The sequence below is a fragment of the Sapajus apella genome, unplaced genomic scaffold, assembly GCF_009761245.1.
Source record: "Sapajus apella isolate SASKATOON/1434 unplaced genomic scaffold, GSC_monkey_1.0 scaffold6, whole genome shotgun sequence".
Taxonomy (NCBI): domain Eukaryota; kingdom Metazoa; phylum Chordata; class Mammalia; order Primates; family Cebidae; genus Sapajus; species Sapajus apella.
The window spans coordinates 32,986,580-33,003,049 of NW_022436946.1; the positions used below are offsets into that span (position 1 = coordinate 32,986,580).

A 16,470-nucleotide genomic window follows, 5' to 3' on the forward strand; every position below is an offset into this window, starting at 1 on the left:
GTAGAGATGGGGTTTCACCATGTTGACCAGGATGGTCTCGATCTCTTGACCTCGTGATCCACCCGCCTCGGCCTCCCAAAGTGTTGGGATTACAGGCGTGAGCCACCACGCCCAGCCGGAAGCTTTTTATTACTGATTCAATCTTGCTATTTGTTATTGATCTGCTCAGGCTTTCTATTTTTTCCTGATTTAAACTTGGTAGACTGTATGTTTCCAAGAATTTTCACATTTCCTCTAGGTTTTTCCATTTGTTAGCATATAATTGTTCCTAATAGTCTCTGACAATATTTTATATTTTTGTATCAGTTGTAATGTCTCCTTTTTTCATTTCTGATTTTGTTTATTTGGGCCTTCTCTCTTCTTTTTTCAGTTAGTCTAGCTAGTGATTTATAAATTTTGTTTATCTTTTTAAAGAATCAACCTTTCATTTTATTGATTCTGTGTGTTGTTTTTGGTCTCTATTTCATTTTGCTCTGCTTGATCATTGTTATTTCTTTCCTACTAATTTTGGATTTGATGTGTTCTTGATTTTCTAGTTCCTTGAGGTGCATTCTCAGGTTATTTGAAATCCTTCTACTTTTTTGACATAGATGTTCATTACTATGAACTTCCCTCTTAGTACTGCTTTTGCTGTATCCCACTGGCTTTGGTATGTTGTTGATATGGTTTAGGTCTGTGCCTTTGTCCAAATCTCATATCAAATTATAATCCCTAATGTTGGAGGTGGAACCTGGTAGGAGGTGATTGGATCATGGGAGCAGTTTCTTAGAAATGGCTTCGTACCATCTCCCTAGTGCTGTTCTTATGATACAGTTCTCATACCATCTGGTTGTTTAAAAGTGTGTAGCATATCCCCCTCTCATTCTTCCTTCTGCTCTGACCATGTACAGTGCCAGCTCCCCCTTTGCCATCTCCCATGATTGTAAGTTTCCTGAGGCCTCCCAAGTTGCTAAGCAGATGCCAGCATCATGCTTCCTGTACAGCCAGCAGAACCATGAGCCAATTAAACCTCTTTTCTTTATAAATTACTTAGTCTCAGGTATTTTTTTTATTTGATGCAAGAATGGGCTAATACAGAAAATTGGTACTAGAGAGGTGGGCATTGCTATAAAGATACAAGCAGCTCTGGAACTGGTTAATGGTCAGTGTTTGGAACAGTTTGGAGGGCTCCAGAGAAGATAGGAAGATGAGGGAAAGTTTGAAACTTCCTAGAAACTTGTTAAATTGTTGTGACCAAAATGATGATGGTGATATATATGGAAAGTGAATTTCAGGCTGAGGAGGTCTCAAATGGAGATGAAGAACTTATTAGGAAATGGAGTAAAGATTATCTTTGCTATGCATTAACAAAGAACCTGGTGGCATTTTGCTCCTGCCCTAGGGATTTGTGGAAATTTGAACTTGAGAGTGATGATTTATGGTATCTAGCAGAAGAAATTTCTAAGCAGCAAAGCAGTTAAGGAGTTGCCTGGCTGCTTCTAATAACATAGCTCGTGTGTGTGAGCAACGAAATGGCATAAAACTGGAACTTATATTTAAAAGGAAAGCAGAGTGTAAAAGTTTGAAAATTTTGCAGCCCAGCCATGTGTCAGAAAAAAAAAAGCAAAACCTTTTTTGAGGAGGAATTGAAGTTGGCTGCAGAAATTTGTGTAAGTAAAGAGGAGCTGAATGTGAGTACCCAAGACAATGTGAAGACTTCAAAGAAATTTCAGGGACCTCCATGGCAGCCCCTCTTATCACAGGCCCAGAGGCCTAGTAGGGAAGAATGATTTCATGAGCTAAGACCAGGGCCCTGCTGCTTCTTGTGTCCCAGCTACTCCAACTCCAGCTTGTACTAGTGTGCCCTGAATGGGAGACATGGAGTAAAAAGAGAATATTTCGGAGGTTTAAGATGTAATGATTGCCCCTGCTGGGTTTTGGATTCGCACGCATCCTGTAGGCCTGTAGACCCTTTCCTTTGGTCAATTTCTCCCTTTTTAAATGGGAGTATTTACCAAATGCCTCTATTTACATTGTGTCTTGGAAGTAACTAACTTATTTCTTATTTTGCAGGCTCATAGGCAGATGGGAATATTCTTGTCTCAGATAGGACTATGGACTTTGGACTTTTGAGTTAATGCTAGAATTAGCTAAAAGTTTGGGAGGCTGGAGAGGAGGAATGGTTGTATTTTGCAATGTGAGAAGGACATGAGATTTGGGAGGAGCCAGGGATGGAATAATATGGTTTAGATCTGTGTCCCTGCCCAAATCTCATGTCAAATTATAATCCCCAATGTTGGAGATAGCCTGGTGGAAGGTGATTGGATAATGGATGGTTTAGCATCATCCCACTAGTGCTGTTCTTGTGATAGAGTTCTCATGAGATCTGGTTGTTTAAAAGTGTGTTACATCTTCCCTCTCTCTTTCTTTTTTTTTTTTTTGCTCTGGCCATATGAGGTGTCAATGCCTCTCTTTGCCTTCCACCGTGATTGTATATGTCCTAAGACCTCCCAAGAAGCTGAGCAGATGCCAACATCATGCTTCCTGTACAACCTGCAGGACTATGAGCCAATTAAACCTCTTTTCTTTATAAATTACCCAGTCTCAGTTATTTCCTTACAGCAATGTGAGAAGGGGCTACTACAGTTGTTTCCATTTTTGTTTGTCTTAATAAGTTTTTTGATTTCCATCTTAATTTCTTCATTAACCCAGTGGTTATTCAGAAGCATATTATTTAATTTCTTTTGATTTTTATAGTTTCTAAAGTTCCTCTTGTTATGGATTTCTAATTTTATTCCATTGTGTCCTGAGAATATATTTGATATAATTTTTATTTTTATATATTTGTTATTACTTGTTTTATGGCCTAATATATAGCCTGTCCTAGAGAATGTTCCATGATAAGAATGTGTATTCTGCAGTTGTTGGATAAAATGTTCTGTAAATGTGTTAGGTCCACTTGGTCTAACGTTCAATTTAAGTCCTTTTCTTGAGACAAATTCTCACTCTGTTGCCCAGGCTAGAGTGCAGTGGTGCAATCTTGGCTGACTGCAACCTCCATTTCCTGGGTTCAAACAATCCTTCCACCTCAGCCTCCCAAGTAGCTGAGATTACAAGTGTGTACCATCATGCCTAGCTAATTTTTGTATTTTTAGTAGAGATGGGCTTCATCATGTTGGCCAGGCTGGTCTTGAACTCCTGACATCAAGTGATCTGCCCCCCTCAGCCTCCAAAAACTCTGGGATTACAAGGGTGAACTACCATGCCCAGTAGTAAGTTCATTATATTTTTGCCAATTTTCTGTCTAGATGATCTACCTAATGCTGAGTGGGGTGTTAAAGTTTCCCACTAATATTGTATTGGAGTCTCTCTCTTTTTAGATCTAGTAACTTTTGCTTTATGAATCGCTGTGCTTCAGTGTTAGTTGCATATAAATTTTAAATTATTTCCTCTTCCTTGATTGATTCCTTATCACTATATAATGACCTTCTTTTACTTTCTCTACTATGTTGGTCTTATAGTATGTTTTATCTAAGTATAGCTACTTCTGCTCATTTTTGTTTTTTGTTTGCATGGAATATCTTTCTGTATCCCTTTACTTTCAGTCTATATGTGCCTTTATATGTAAAGTGCATTTCTTGTAGGTTCCATATAACTGGATTATGCTTTTTTAAATTTATATATCCAGTGTATATCTCTTAAGAGAAAAATTTAATCCTTTTACATTCAAGGTTAATATTGACACATGAAGTTTTGTTCCTGTCATGTTGTTTACTGGTTGTTTTACATATTCTATGTTCCTTTCTTTTTTTCATTTTTTGTCATTGTGATTTGGTAGATGAATATCTATAGTAGTATCAATTGAGTCCTTTCTCTTCTTCATTTGTGTGTTTGCTTTGCCATTGTTTTACACTTTCTTGTGTTTTCATGATGATAAGCAACATCATTCCCCTTCCAGGTATAGAACTCCCTTGAGTATTTGTAGGGCCAGTCTTGTGGTGCTGAACTCCCTCAGCTTTTGTTTGTCTGGGGACAACTTCATGTGTCCTCCATTTATGGATAATTATTTATGGATATAATATCCTTGGCTGGCAAGGTTTTTTCCTCAGCACTTTAAAAATATCATCTTATTCTCTTCTGACCTATAAGGTTTCTGCTAAGACATCTTCTATTAGTATGATGGAATTTCCTTTATTGATGACTAGATTCTTTTCTGTTTTGAATTCTTTGTCATTGACTTTAGACATTTTAACTATAATGTGATGTGGAGAATTTGTGCAATGTGTATGTTTAGGGATTGCTGGGCCTCCTGTATCTGGATGTCTAAACCTACTGTTAGATGTGGAAAGTTTTTATTATTTTTATCTATTATTTTTTTAATACCTTTAACTATCTCAATCTCTCTTTACCTCCTGGGATATCAGTAATTTATATATTTGGTCACTTTAAGGTGTTCCATATATCACGAAGGCTTTGTTTAGCTTTTTTAAAATTCTTTTTCTTTTCTTTATCTTTGCAAGGCTGGGTTATTTCAAAAGTTGAAACTGAACTGTCTTCAGGTTCTAAGGTTCTTTCTTCTGCTTTATCTAATCTATTGTTGAAGGTTTCAAATGTATTATGTCATCATTCAATGAATTGTTCCATTTCAGAATTCCTGTTTGATTTTTTTATGGCATCTGTCTCTTTGGTAAACTTCTCATTCATATTCAGAATTGTTTTTCAGATTTATTTGTATTGTTTTTCAGAATTATCTTGTATCTCTCTATGCTTCTTTAGAATCTGTCATTTGAATTCTTTTTGTGAAATTTCATAAATTGCTTTTTGATTGAGATCTGTTTCTGGAAAATTATTATGTTCCTTTTTTAAAAAATTTATTTAAATTTTTTTTTCTTAAAGACCAGTATGATAGTATATCTTCCTTTAAAAGCATCATCTTTTCTTGCTTTTTAATGTTTCCTGTGTTGTTATGTTGATATATGTAAATCTGATGTTTCAGTTGCTTCTTCCAAATTTTAAGAATTTGTTTTTTGTAGGGGGAGAAAGTTTAAGGATGAATAGATAGTGTTAGTTGGGCAGGGTACTTTGGCTTTTATTCTGGTTGCAGTAGTAGTATAGTTTCTTTGATTTCTTTAGCTGTTAATAGCATAAGTGGCATCTGACATTTCCTCAGTGGCTTAGGGTACAATTATTAGTGGGGGTTATGGTACAGTTTTTCTGGTGACTGTGATGCCAAGTAAGCCAGTCTTTGAGCCTCAGAGGTGTTAGCAGTGGACTGAGTATGCCTGTCCTTATGTCCCAGGGCAGCATACGCTGGTACCAGTGTTTGGTCAAACCAGGCCAATTCTTGGGACTCCAGGCTCCTTATTCAAATGCTGGTAGTGAAATTCATGGAACCAGCAGGTGGGTGATTTCTTGGGCTCTTGAGAAGCTGGTGTGGCATCTGTGATGGCAACAGCAGTGACAGGGTGACCCGCTGAGTCCTGAGTGATGCACGCTAATGTTGGTTATGCCAATGATGAGCTGAGCTTACTTCTCTTTTTTAATTGAAATTTTAATTAGTGAATTAAAGTTTTTAATTAAATTTAAAATTTTAACAAAGAGGGATATTATTGTTCATGGTTTTGATATTATAGTTTCTTTTCAGTTCATTATGTTTTGATAAATTGAGCTATTTGAATATTACTAATTGTAATTGCAAGCCATGGTTCACAATGACAAATACTAATATTCAAATAGTTTAACTTATTAATACATTATTATTATTATTATTTATTTCATTATTTGAGGGAAAGGGCAAGAGTATCTGGCCAAGAAGCAACAAGTGAAAAGTTGGACTGTCCAAAGAATAGCAAAAAATTCAATCTGGCTAGATTAGTAAAGCAGAAGGAAACATAGTAAGAGATGCATTTGTACAGATAGAACCACCTAAACATGGCTCACAATGACAGACAGTAATATTCAAATAGTTTAATTATCAAAACTTAATGAACAAAAAAGAAACTAGAATATCAAACCCTGAACATTAATATCCCCCTTTACTTATTTAAAAAGCATGTATTGAATCCTTTGTGTACAGTGGTGGATGAAATAACAGTAAATCAGTAATCAGAAAACTCAGTGCTCTGGAATAGGCACAAATCAAGATGTATAAAAAACATCCTCTGAATGTGGAAAGAGCTATGCCTCAGAACTAAAATAAGGCCCTTTATCTAGGAACAAGTTGTTAGGACTTAATCAGAGCTGTTTAAATGTAATTCTTAACAGTCTTATTTACCTGGTTTCCAATCACACAAATTGGAATCAGAAAACTAAATGACAGGTTTATGAGTCTAAAAGGCAAGCATTTTGACAGTAATAAAATGCTGACATCTAACTACGAAAAGGAACAAAAATCAAACATATCTTCGTATTGTAGTGTTTGATATGCTCAAAAAAGTCATCAAGAAAAGGTTAAATCTGTAGCACAGACTCCTTTTAAGAAACTGTGGGGCTTTATATTACCTTTCATAAATATTTCATAAAAAATTATTTTTAAATAAAATTTAGATCCTTTAAGAGATAAGCTTCACTCATCCAGAAATTGTTATAAGGAGATGTAGACACAATGTGTTACGGCCATGTCCATAGAGGAGTTATGATCTGATTTCAAAAAATACTTGTTTCCCAACAGCTTTGAAATATCAGTCTTTCTTCAAACTCTTGCCATGATACACAGCATTGAGATGATCAACAATTCAACACTATTATCTGGAGTCAAACTGGGGTATGAAATCTATGACACTTGTACAGAAGTCACAGTGGCGATGGCAGCCACTCTGAGGTTTCTTTCTAAATTCAACTGCTCCAGAGAAACTGTGGAGTTTAAGTGTGACTTTTCCAGCTATATGCCAAGAGTTAAGGCTATCATAGGTTCTGGCTACTCAGAAATAACCATGGCTGTCTCCAGGATGTTGAATTTACAGCTCATACCACAGGTAGGTTTTGTTCTGCCTCCATACATTGATTTTCCTCACATTTATTATTATGAAAGGATCAGGGAAACCTGAGGAAACTAGTTAGGGAGTCGCTTTTACTTTAACTTTTCTTTGTTTTTAAAGAAAGGATGCACACCATTACAGATAGTATAGTGGAAAAGTGCTAAAGGATTAATCACCCCTCAATCTGTCAGGTCTACTTTCTGACCATTTTCAGCTTGATTTGTAGAAGATACAAACCTCTTAGGGCCTAAACTGTCTTGTTTCTAAAATGACAAACCTATAGGACACAGGGAGGGGAGCACTACACACTGGGGTCAGTTGGGGGGAAATAGGGGAGGGACGGTGGGGGGTGGGGAGCTGGGGAGAGATAGCAAGGGGAGAAATGCCAGATATAGGTGATGGGGAGGAAGGCAGCAAAGCACACTGCCACGTGTGTACCTACGCAAGAATTTTGCATGTTATTCTCATGTACCCCAAAACCTAAAATGCAATAAAATAAATAAATGGGAAAAAAAATTAAAAAAATAAAATAAAGAATCCTGCATGATCTGCACATGCACCCCAGAACTTAAAATATAACAATAATTTAAAAAAAAAAAAAAAAAAACAGCCAGGCGGCAGTGGGAGGCCAAGGCGGGTGGATCACAAGGTCAGGAGTTCGAGACCAGCTTAACCAATATGGTGAAACCCTGTCTTTACAAAAAAGAGAAAAATTAGCCAGGTGTTGTGGTGCATGCCTGTAGTCCCAGCTACTCGGGAGGCTGAGGCAGAAGAATCACTTGAACCTAAGAGGTGGCGGTTACAGTGAGCCAAGATGATGCCACTGCATTCCAGTCTGGGCAACAGATCGAGACTCCATCTCAAAAAAAAAAAAAGAAAGTTAAAACAAAACAAAAAAAGAAAAAAAGAAATGCTGAACAAGTGACACATTGCTATTGCATCTATAGAAGGTAATAATTCGCCAAAGCTATGAATCAGGCAAAACCTTGCATACATTAAGTAGGTCTTCCAAAATGGTGATGTTTGTTTGACTAGATCAGAAGTCAGAAAACCATAGCCTGTGGACCAAATGTGGCTACCATGCTCTTGAGCTTTCAAGCTAAAAATAGTTTTTACATTTCTAAAAAGTTGTAACAGAAAAAGAAAAAAAGATATGACAGAGACTATGTATGACCAAAAAAGTTTAAAATATTTTGTATCTGGTCCTTTACAAGAAAATTTTGCTGACTCCTGGACAAGACGATTATTCGACTGATTGACTTTACCTAGAATAAAATCACACAAATTCTGAATTAGACAAGATTTTTCACACACTGATGTCCCAAACTGCATTTTGCTTCTATGATGGACTGCATTTTTCCTGTATTTACCTCTAAGTATTTAAATAATATCCACTCTTGGCCCCCAGCCAGAGATGCAAGATAGATATAGAGGGATATAGAGGTGTAAATGGAAATATGAGGTAGAGCCTGAATTCTCAGAAGGCTTATACTAAACACAGTATGAAATAATTAGAAAGCCATGACTCTAAACCATCATCAGGGGCTAAATATCATGATTTAAGTTGTTTGTAAAGTAATAATTCATAGAAGGAGAAGGATAAAAAGGACTAGAGAATTTAAGAAAAGTTGTGAAAACTTACAGAAATCAAAGAGAGGAACACCTACTGTAACAGTCACCTGGAGTTCATCAACACTGTAACTAAAAGATTCTGTCTCTTTCCAGGTGGGTTATGAATCAACAGCAGAAATCCTGAGTGACAAGATTCGCTTTCCTTCATTTTTACGGACTGTGCCCAGCGACTTCCATCAAATTAAAGCAATGGTTCACCTGATTCAGAAATCTGGTTGGAACTGGGTTGGCATTGTAACCACAGATGATGACTATGGACGATTGGCTCTTAACACTTTTACAATTCAGGTTGAAGCAAAGAATGTGTGCATAGCCTTCAAAGAGGTTCTCCCAGCCTTTCTTTCAGATAACACCATTGAAGTCAGACTCAATCAGACACTGGAGAAAATCGCTTTAGAAGCCCAGGTTAATGTCATTGTGGTATTTCTGAGGCAATTCCATGTTTTCGATCTCTTCAATAAAGCCATTGAAATGAATATAAATAAGATGTGGATTGCTAGTGATAATTGGTCAACTGCCACCAAGATTACTACCATTCCTAATGTTAAAAAGATTGGCAAAGTTGTGGGGTTTACCTTTAGAAGAGGGAATATATCCTCTTTCCATTCCTTTCTTCAAAATCTGCACTTGCTTCCCAGTAACAAACTCTTGCGTGAATATGTCATGCATTTATCTGCCTGCGCGTATGTCAAGGACACTGATTTGAGTCAATGCATTTTCAATCATTCTCAGGGGACTTTGGCCTACAAGGCTAACAAGACTATAGAAAGGAACTTCTTTATGAGAAATGACTTCCTCCGGGATTATGCTGAGCCAGGACTCATTCATAGTATTCAGCTTGCAGTGTTTGCCCTTGGTTATGCCATTCAGGATCTGTGTCAAGCTCGTGACTGTCAGAAGCCCAACGCCTTTCAACCATGGGAGGTACTAACTCACATATTCAAGAAAACTCTCCTACCATCATTTTCACCGTTTCCTTCCTTGTATTAATTTGCAAAGATTTATGTTAATTGCTCTTAGTCTTATTCCTTTTACAAATAGACACGTTTAGTGTTTAAATAACCTGCCTTTCTATTATAGTGCCTTACTCTTGAAGATAATAGAGTTCTGTTTTATCTTCACTTCCTATTCGGCCCTACCAAAGTTGTGCTCTTTTATTTCCCAAGAAAATTCTTTTGTTGATGGTATTTTTCTTGAGTTATACAAATTATCACTTTTAAATGCTCTTAACAAACACAAGAGTTAGAGCAGACATGTTTAATAACCCTTTTGGTTTTTATTAAATATGATGGATGAGGAAACTAGAGCTAGGAAGTACCAGAAATAAGACTGCAGTCTGGATCTTCTGACTCCATTTTCCTTGCTTTTCACTGTCTTTGGTGGTTTATAATCCCAATGTCTACAGTTAAGATTCTCAGTTAGTATGGAGGTAGAGTAAATAAATATGTATACACATAAAGACCATTAGAATCTTTATGTGTGTATGTATACATATAAAGGACTTGGACTCCAGTCTTCTTCAAGGGAATGTTGTTAGGTCAATTATGATATTCCAGGTTTAAAGAAACCACCAATTGTGCATAAAAGAACGTTTTCCCTTTCTTCTCTTTGATTAGTTTGGGGAAACTTAAAATTTAATGTGGCTCCATTTTTGAAAAATTTCCATTGTGCTTTCTGAAATATCCTTGAACAAGGCATTGAAAAGTAAATTGCTTCTTTTAATAATGATGTTTTACTTATTAGAAACAAATTTCTCAATAATATGTATTCAAAGACAAACTTGAATGTCTTGAGGCAGAAGCATGTTACAAAATATATATTTTTTAAATTTGTAAGAGAAAAGAAGGTAAAAGAAATAACATGATTCTTCTGATCATTAAATGGATATCTAGAACAAGCTATTCCTACTTTTGTCATTTTTTTACTTAACACACCCCAAAATACCGTCTCTGAGGTCTGATATAACTAGTTAACATCTGGGAGGATTATGCAATGGTGGGAGGGTATTTTAAATTGCTCATTTTTAAACTACTTTTCGCTTTGTAAATACAAAGCCAAAAATCTGATAAAGAGGTAAAACTAGAGATTAGGACCTTTTCTCAATGATCTAAATGATGTTCTGCCTGCAAATATTGGTGGGCCAATTAATCTAATGGATCAAATTTAAATGGGAAGGGAATATGTTGAAAGAATATGCTCTTTTAGAATATATACATGTATTTTTATGTCTTACAACTTTAAGACATTTATATGAAAGCATTCCCTTTGTAGTATAAAACTTTAATGACGGTGGTAAAAACCATAAATTATCTTTTTTAGATCATCATTCTTCACTATATTCCAAGTTCAGAACAATGTTTTCTAATATATTTCAAGGCTTTTGGCTTGATGCACTGCAGAAAAACAGTTTTAATTTTTAAACAATAATGATACCACCACATGGAATTTTAGAAATGAGAGATTGAGAAAGAGAAATAGAGAACAGTCATGGAGACAGATAATATAAAGTCGGAGATACATAAAGAACCTCGTAAGGACAAAGAAATGCAAATAGCAAGTTATTCACCCCCTGAAGATTTGGGGGAAATAGGAAAAGTATTTTATATTACGAATAAGTCTCGAACATTTTGAGGGTAAGATTTGAGAAGAAATCATCTAAGCAGTTTTCTAAAATGTTTTATTTTAACACTAAGAGCCTGGAGTCATTATTTTTGTCCCCAGAGCATGTTAACCTAGAAACAAACAGAAACAGATTGGAAAGGAAGAACGGGGGATAACTTGCTCCTTTGATCATGACATGAGTGAGCCGCATCTAGTCAGTGCCAGATTCAGTAAGATAAATAATAGAGAGTTATACCTTTATAAAGAAATCTCTGTAGACTTAAATTTTAAAGATCAGCAACATTTAGGGTCCCTAGCCAAAGATACATTCTTAAGAATTACTTTGTATCTTAGCAAAATTCACTAATATTTAAATAATACTTTCTAAATTATGTTAGATTCAAATAATTTTAAAGTGGTTAATTTTTCCCAGTGTTTGAGGAGAGCACTTACTTTGGCCCTATATTTAGTGGTTATTTGTGAGCCGTACTCAGGGACAGCACAGTCATGCTTGCTTTACTTCAGCAGATTTTTAATGTTCCTCAGATGTGTGTGGAGGATATCACTTCCATGCTGTGACTAGTGATTTGGGTTTCTTTTTTGTTTTCCTTTACTTCTGATGATATATAAGGTAGTAAGTGATATATGGGAGATGAAAGAATATCTAATAGTTAAACTTCTATTTATATATTTATTTAGCAAATGTTTGGTGTTTCAACGTTGCAGGCATTGTGTTGAGTGATGAAAATATCATGGAGAACGGGACAGAATTCCTTCCCTAAAGGAATGATCTGTCCAATGATGTATACAATCATTTAAGGAGCTGATTACAATGCAGGATGGTGCATCATAGCGTTTCTCTGCAGATAGCAGAGAAGTACATAAGCGAGACAGCTAATCCAGTAGTAGCAATTTAGAGAACATTGTCCAAAAAAAACATGACCTCTATGTGAATGCAAGGAAGGATAGCAGTTAGCCAGAACAGACACACTCCAGCAAAGTCCCAAAAAAGAGAGAAAAGAAAGCACAGCATCCTCAAGAAGCAGAAAATCATGCCATATGACTGGAGTCTTGCATGAGAGCTATAATGAGTTCATGAAGGACTAACTGAATGACTTAGTGAGGAGACTGAATGAGATAGTGAAGGGCACATTATTAGAGCCTTGTCCATCAGGGCATCTCAAACTTTGATGAGCAGTTGAATTTCCTGAGAATCTTATCATGCTAATTCAGTAGTTCCACAGTGGGATTGAAAAGTCTGCATTTCTAACAATTTCCCAGATGATGCTGACACTGCTCATATAGGGGCTCCCTGTTAAATAGAAAGGTTGCAAACTATGTTCAAAAGTTTGAACTTGACAGAGGAAATGGCAGCTAATTAAAGACATTTTCAGGCAGGAGAGTGATATGATACTTTTTTTCATGTGGTGAATTGATTAAATTGATCTCTCCACACAAGACTGGAGGGAGAAAGACTAATTCGGTAAATCTGACGTAAGATAAGAATGTCTACAGGTATGACAATAAGGATGAAGAGACACATGCATGGATATTTAAGAGAGAGGATGAAGAGCATTTGGAGATAGATTGGATATAAATGATGACAGAGAGCATCAAAAATGTTGCAGATGATTCAAATTTGGGGCAACTGGTGTCATTTGTCAAGCTGGAACCATAGAGAAAAGTGGAGGTCTGGTGGGAGTAAGAAATATATTAAGCATTCCATTTTGGAAATGTTGAATTTGAAGAAGTTGAGATATGTATTAGTAAATGCAGCAAGGTAGTTGCATATTAGTCCAGAAGTCAAGAGAGACATGAGAGTAATATTGGCATATTACTTATAATAATAAGTAATAATTTTTAAAGCATATGATTCTAGATACTGAGACATACCACCTTCCTTATATTCCATCTTGAAGAAGTGATAAGAAGAAGTATTTCTGGTGACCAAGACTCGTCACAGTTTATAGGTGGAAGGAACCTCAACAGTAAAGATCTGTCCCACTGTCACTCACATAGACAGCAATGAAACTGTGGCCCCAACCTTAGATCAGTGTCTTTTCTGCTACATCATGGAAAAGTTAATAGAAGAAGACATAGTCTGGGCACCAGGACACAGATGTAAGGTTGTTTCCTCTGCTCTTCTCTAACTTAGCCATGTAGTTACGTCTTTCCACAGTAACCTTACTTATGAGGTAAAGCAGACATCAGCACAGTTAGGACAATGGAAAACAGTGTCAACCGTATCACCTTAATTGTTGTGATTCCTGGCCATATGTGCTTAAAAACTGGCCATTACCATACACAGGTGAATGAGTAATATGATAATTGAAATTAAAAATATAATAATTGAAATGAAAATCCCATTCTCTAAATGTTGTAGTGTCAATTGATAGTGAATTTCAGTCTTCATGAAAATTTTTTTAAATGATGCAAAAAGGCATTTAACAGCTTAATAACTGGAGTTTATTTAATGAGTAATGAAAATACTGCTGTATTTGCTTCTATCCTCTTTCCTGTAAGAACAAGCATAAAATAATGGAAGTTTATTTACATTATACAATTTTATGATTATTTACAGAACATATATATGTCAGAACTTTAGCCTATAAAGCCTAATTAAGTACAGGAAAAAAAGAGGTGGAAATTATAGTTCAAACACTTGTGTGGAAGAGGATATGCCCCCTAAAGAACTGAGTTACTGGGGTTTGCATGTGTATATTGCTTAAGGAAGGAACAGAAGAAACAAACCAGTCAACAGATAGAAGTGGGAACATTGGAGGTAGGCCCTGCGTATTCTTTTATTTTTGTTCTCTTCATTTTTTTTCTTGGCAATTGATAGAATAAAATTTTGTTAGTTAATTCCACCCTGTTAGATCTGATATCCTGTTTCTTTAAAGTAATACTAATTTATTGATATCCATTAAAAGAGCTAAGAAATCTGTGGGGACATAAAAAATACACACAGGTAGTGATTCTGCTACAGTAACACTTCTCATTGACATTATTGTCATAGTTAATCTATTTACTTGAAAAAATAACATTTTTATATTCTATGACAAAAAATTAAAACACTCATAAAAAATTAACTTAAAAGAAATAGAACAGAATAATTCTCTTCAAATAGAATAATTTCTGCCTTATTCTATAGATTTTATACCCAACAAAAGCCACATAGAACCATAGATTTAGGTAACAAATGGGCCATTATGAAAACATTCAGAGAGGATATTTACTTGGCATACTTATATACTAAGTTAATGGTGAAGCCAGAACAGCAGCCTGTTTCCCTACCTTCCAGCCTATTGTTCTTCCACTACAGCAAAACCTCAATATGGCTACTTCATTTGTTAGCAAAATATTTTGTGTCCTAACTCTGTAATATACAAGTTCTCACTGTAAAAATTGTGTAGCAAGACAGGTAATTTATCTTTATACTTATTTCCTCTCAAGCTAAAAAATAAATTATTTTGTGAATTAAATTAGAAATATAATTTAGTGATCACTTTGCTACATACTCAATCATTGAAACAAACTTAAGAAACATTGGAGATAGTAAGATGGAAAGCAATTGTAATTGTCAAGATTGCACCGATGAGAGATGGAACCAGAGTTAGATCCCAGGTGTCTGTACCAGGGGACCTATGCTAAAATTCTGTAGGATAAATGCAGATACTTAGAAACAACCATCCATAGAAATTAACTTGCTTTCTCAAATTTATATAGTGAAAGTTAGGCAGAAATGAAGCTAGAACCCAAGTGAAATTCATCCTCAAATTATTGTCAGATAGTTACGAATTTTCCAACCAGTGATCCGTAATCTTTTTTCCTTCATTTTTAAGTGATATGCTTTATAAGGTCGTGTTATAATTAAAATAATGAATACACTTGCAACATTTATTTTAAGTGCTTATTTCTGTTTTTATTTTTTATAGTTACTTGATGTGCTAAAAAATGTGACATTCACTGTTGGAGGGAATTCATTTCATTTTGATGCTCATGGGGATTTAAACACTGGATATGATGTTGTGCTCTGGAAGGAGATCAATGGACACATGACTGTCACCAAGATGGCAGAATATGACCTGCAGAATGATGTCTTCATCATCCCAGATCAAGAAACAAAAAATGAGTTCGAGAATCTTAAGGTAATCTTGTTGTAAGGTTGTTTTGTAGCACTCAAAGCAACTGGTACCTCAATTGCAAAAGTCCTTGGCCCCACCTGGACCTCCAGTGACCCTCCTGCCTGTTTACTGTCCCCACTTTTCCTCCTTAAATTCCATGGTCAACTATTTAACTTTCCCATGTACACCCTCAATTCCCTTGCCCCTCTCTTCATCATACTCATCTGGCCAAACACAATCCCTGTGAAATTCACCTTTCTGCCTAATTAATGTAGCCTTTATGTAGCTGAAGTTGGAGAAAAGAAAGAGAGAAAAAGAGAGAAAGAGGAAAGGAAGGAAGGAAGGAAGGAAGGAAGGAAGGAAGGAAGGAAGGAAGGAAGGAAGGAGGGGAAGGAAGAGGAAGGGAGGGAGGGAGGGAGAACAAACAAAAATCTTGCTGACTTCTCATTTTAAATTCATGATCTCTAATCTCCAGTGGGCTCTTAAAGCTGCAGGGCAATCAGATCATAGCCCTAGTTCATGAATTCCCTCACCTTCCTAGATGGCCATTTTATGCTTTCTCTTCTCTCCTCTGAGATCAGTACAACTTCCCATCCTCACTTCAGTTTGCTCTGTTCTCTGTTCTAACAAAACTGAAGCATCAGAAGAGAATTCCCGTGGTATCTGACACCACATCTGTGCCAGTACCCCTGCCTTCCATCTGGCACTATAGATGGACTGTCTGTTCCCCTAGCCAAGGTCAGCTCCTACACCTTACCTCTCGGACCCAACCTCTTTCACTTATTCAAATACATTACTCTAGTCACTTTACACTCTCTCTCCTTTTTTCTCAATCATTCTTTCTTCTGTATTATCCGCTTAATGAGATAAACATGTTGTTATTTATCTCATCTTAAAACAAACACACAAAAAACCTCTGTTGTTCCCACAAGTCTTTCTTTGTATATTCTTTCTCTTTACAGTAAAACTTCCTGAAAAAGTTGAATACATTTAATGGCCCCAATTTCTCACCTCCCTTACTCTTTAGAAACCTCTTCAATCCATCAGAATTGTTTCTGTCTAGGTCACCAAAGTTAGTAAAGCCAAATATTATCATATATCACTTACCAGCGAATTATTCTCCCCTCAATGAAATCTTTTCCTTGTTTGCTTCCATG

General features: G+C 36.0%; 1 protein-coding gene across 1 annotated transcript in view; it reads left to right on the plus strand.

Annotated features, from left to right (window-relative positions):
- GPRC6A (G protein-coupled receptor class C group 6 member A) overlaps positions 1-16,470 on the plus strand; it is a 30,536-nt gene that overhangs the window by 4,974 nt on the left and 9,092 nt on the right. The window contains exons 2-4 of the mRNA XM_032274965.1: positions 6,650-6,953; positions 8,682-9,512; positions 15,125-15,337. Of these exons, the coding sequence (XP_032130856.1) occupies positions 6,650-6,953; positions 8,682-9,512; positions 15,125-15,337 (1,348 nt within the window). The remainder of the gene's footprint in view (positions 1-6,649; positions 6,954-8,681; positions 9,513-15,124; positions 15,338-16,470) is intronic.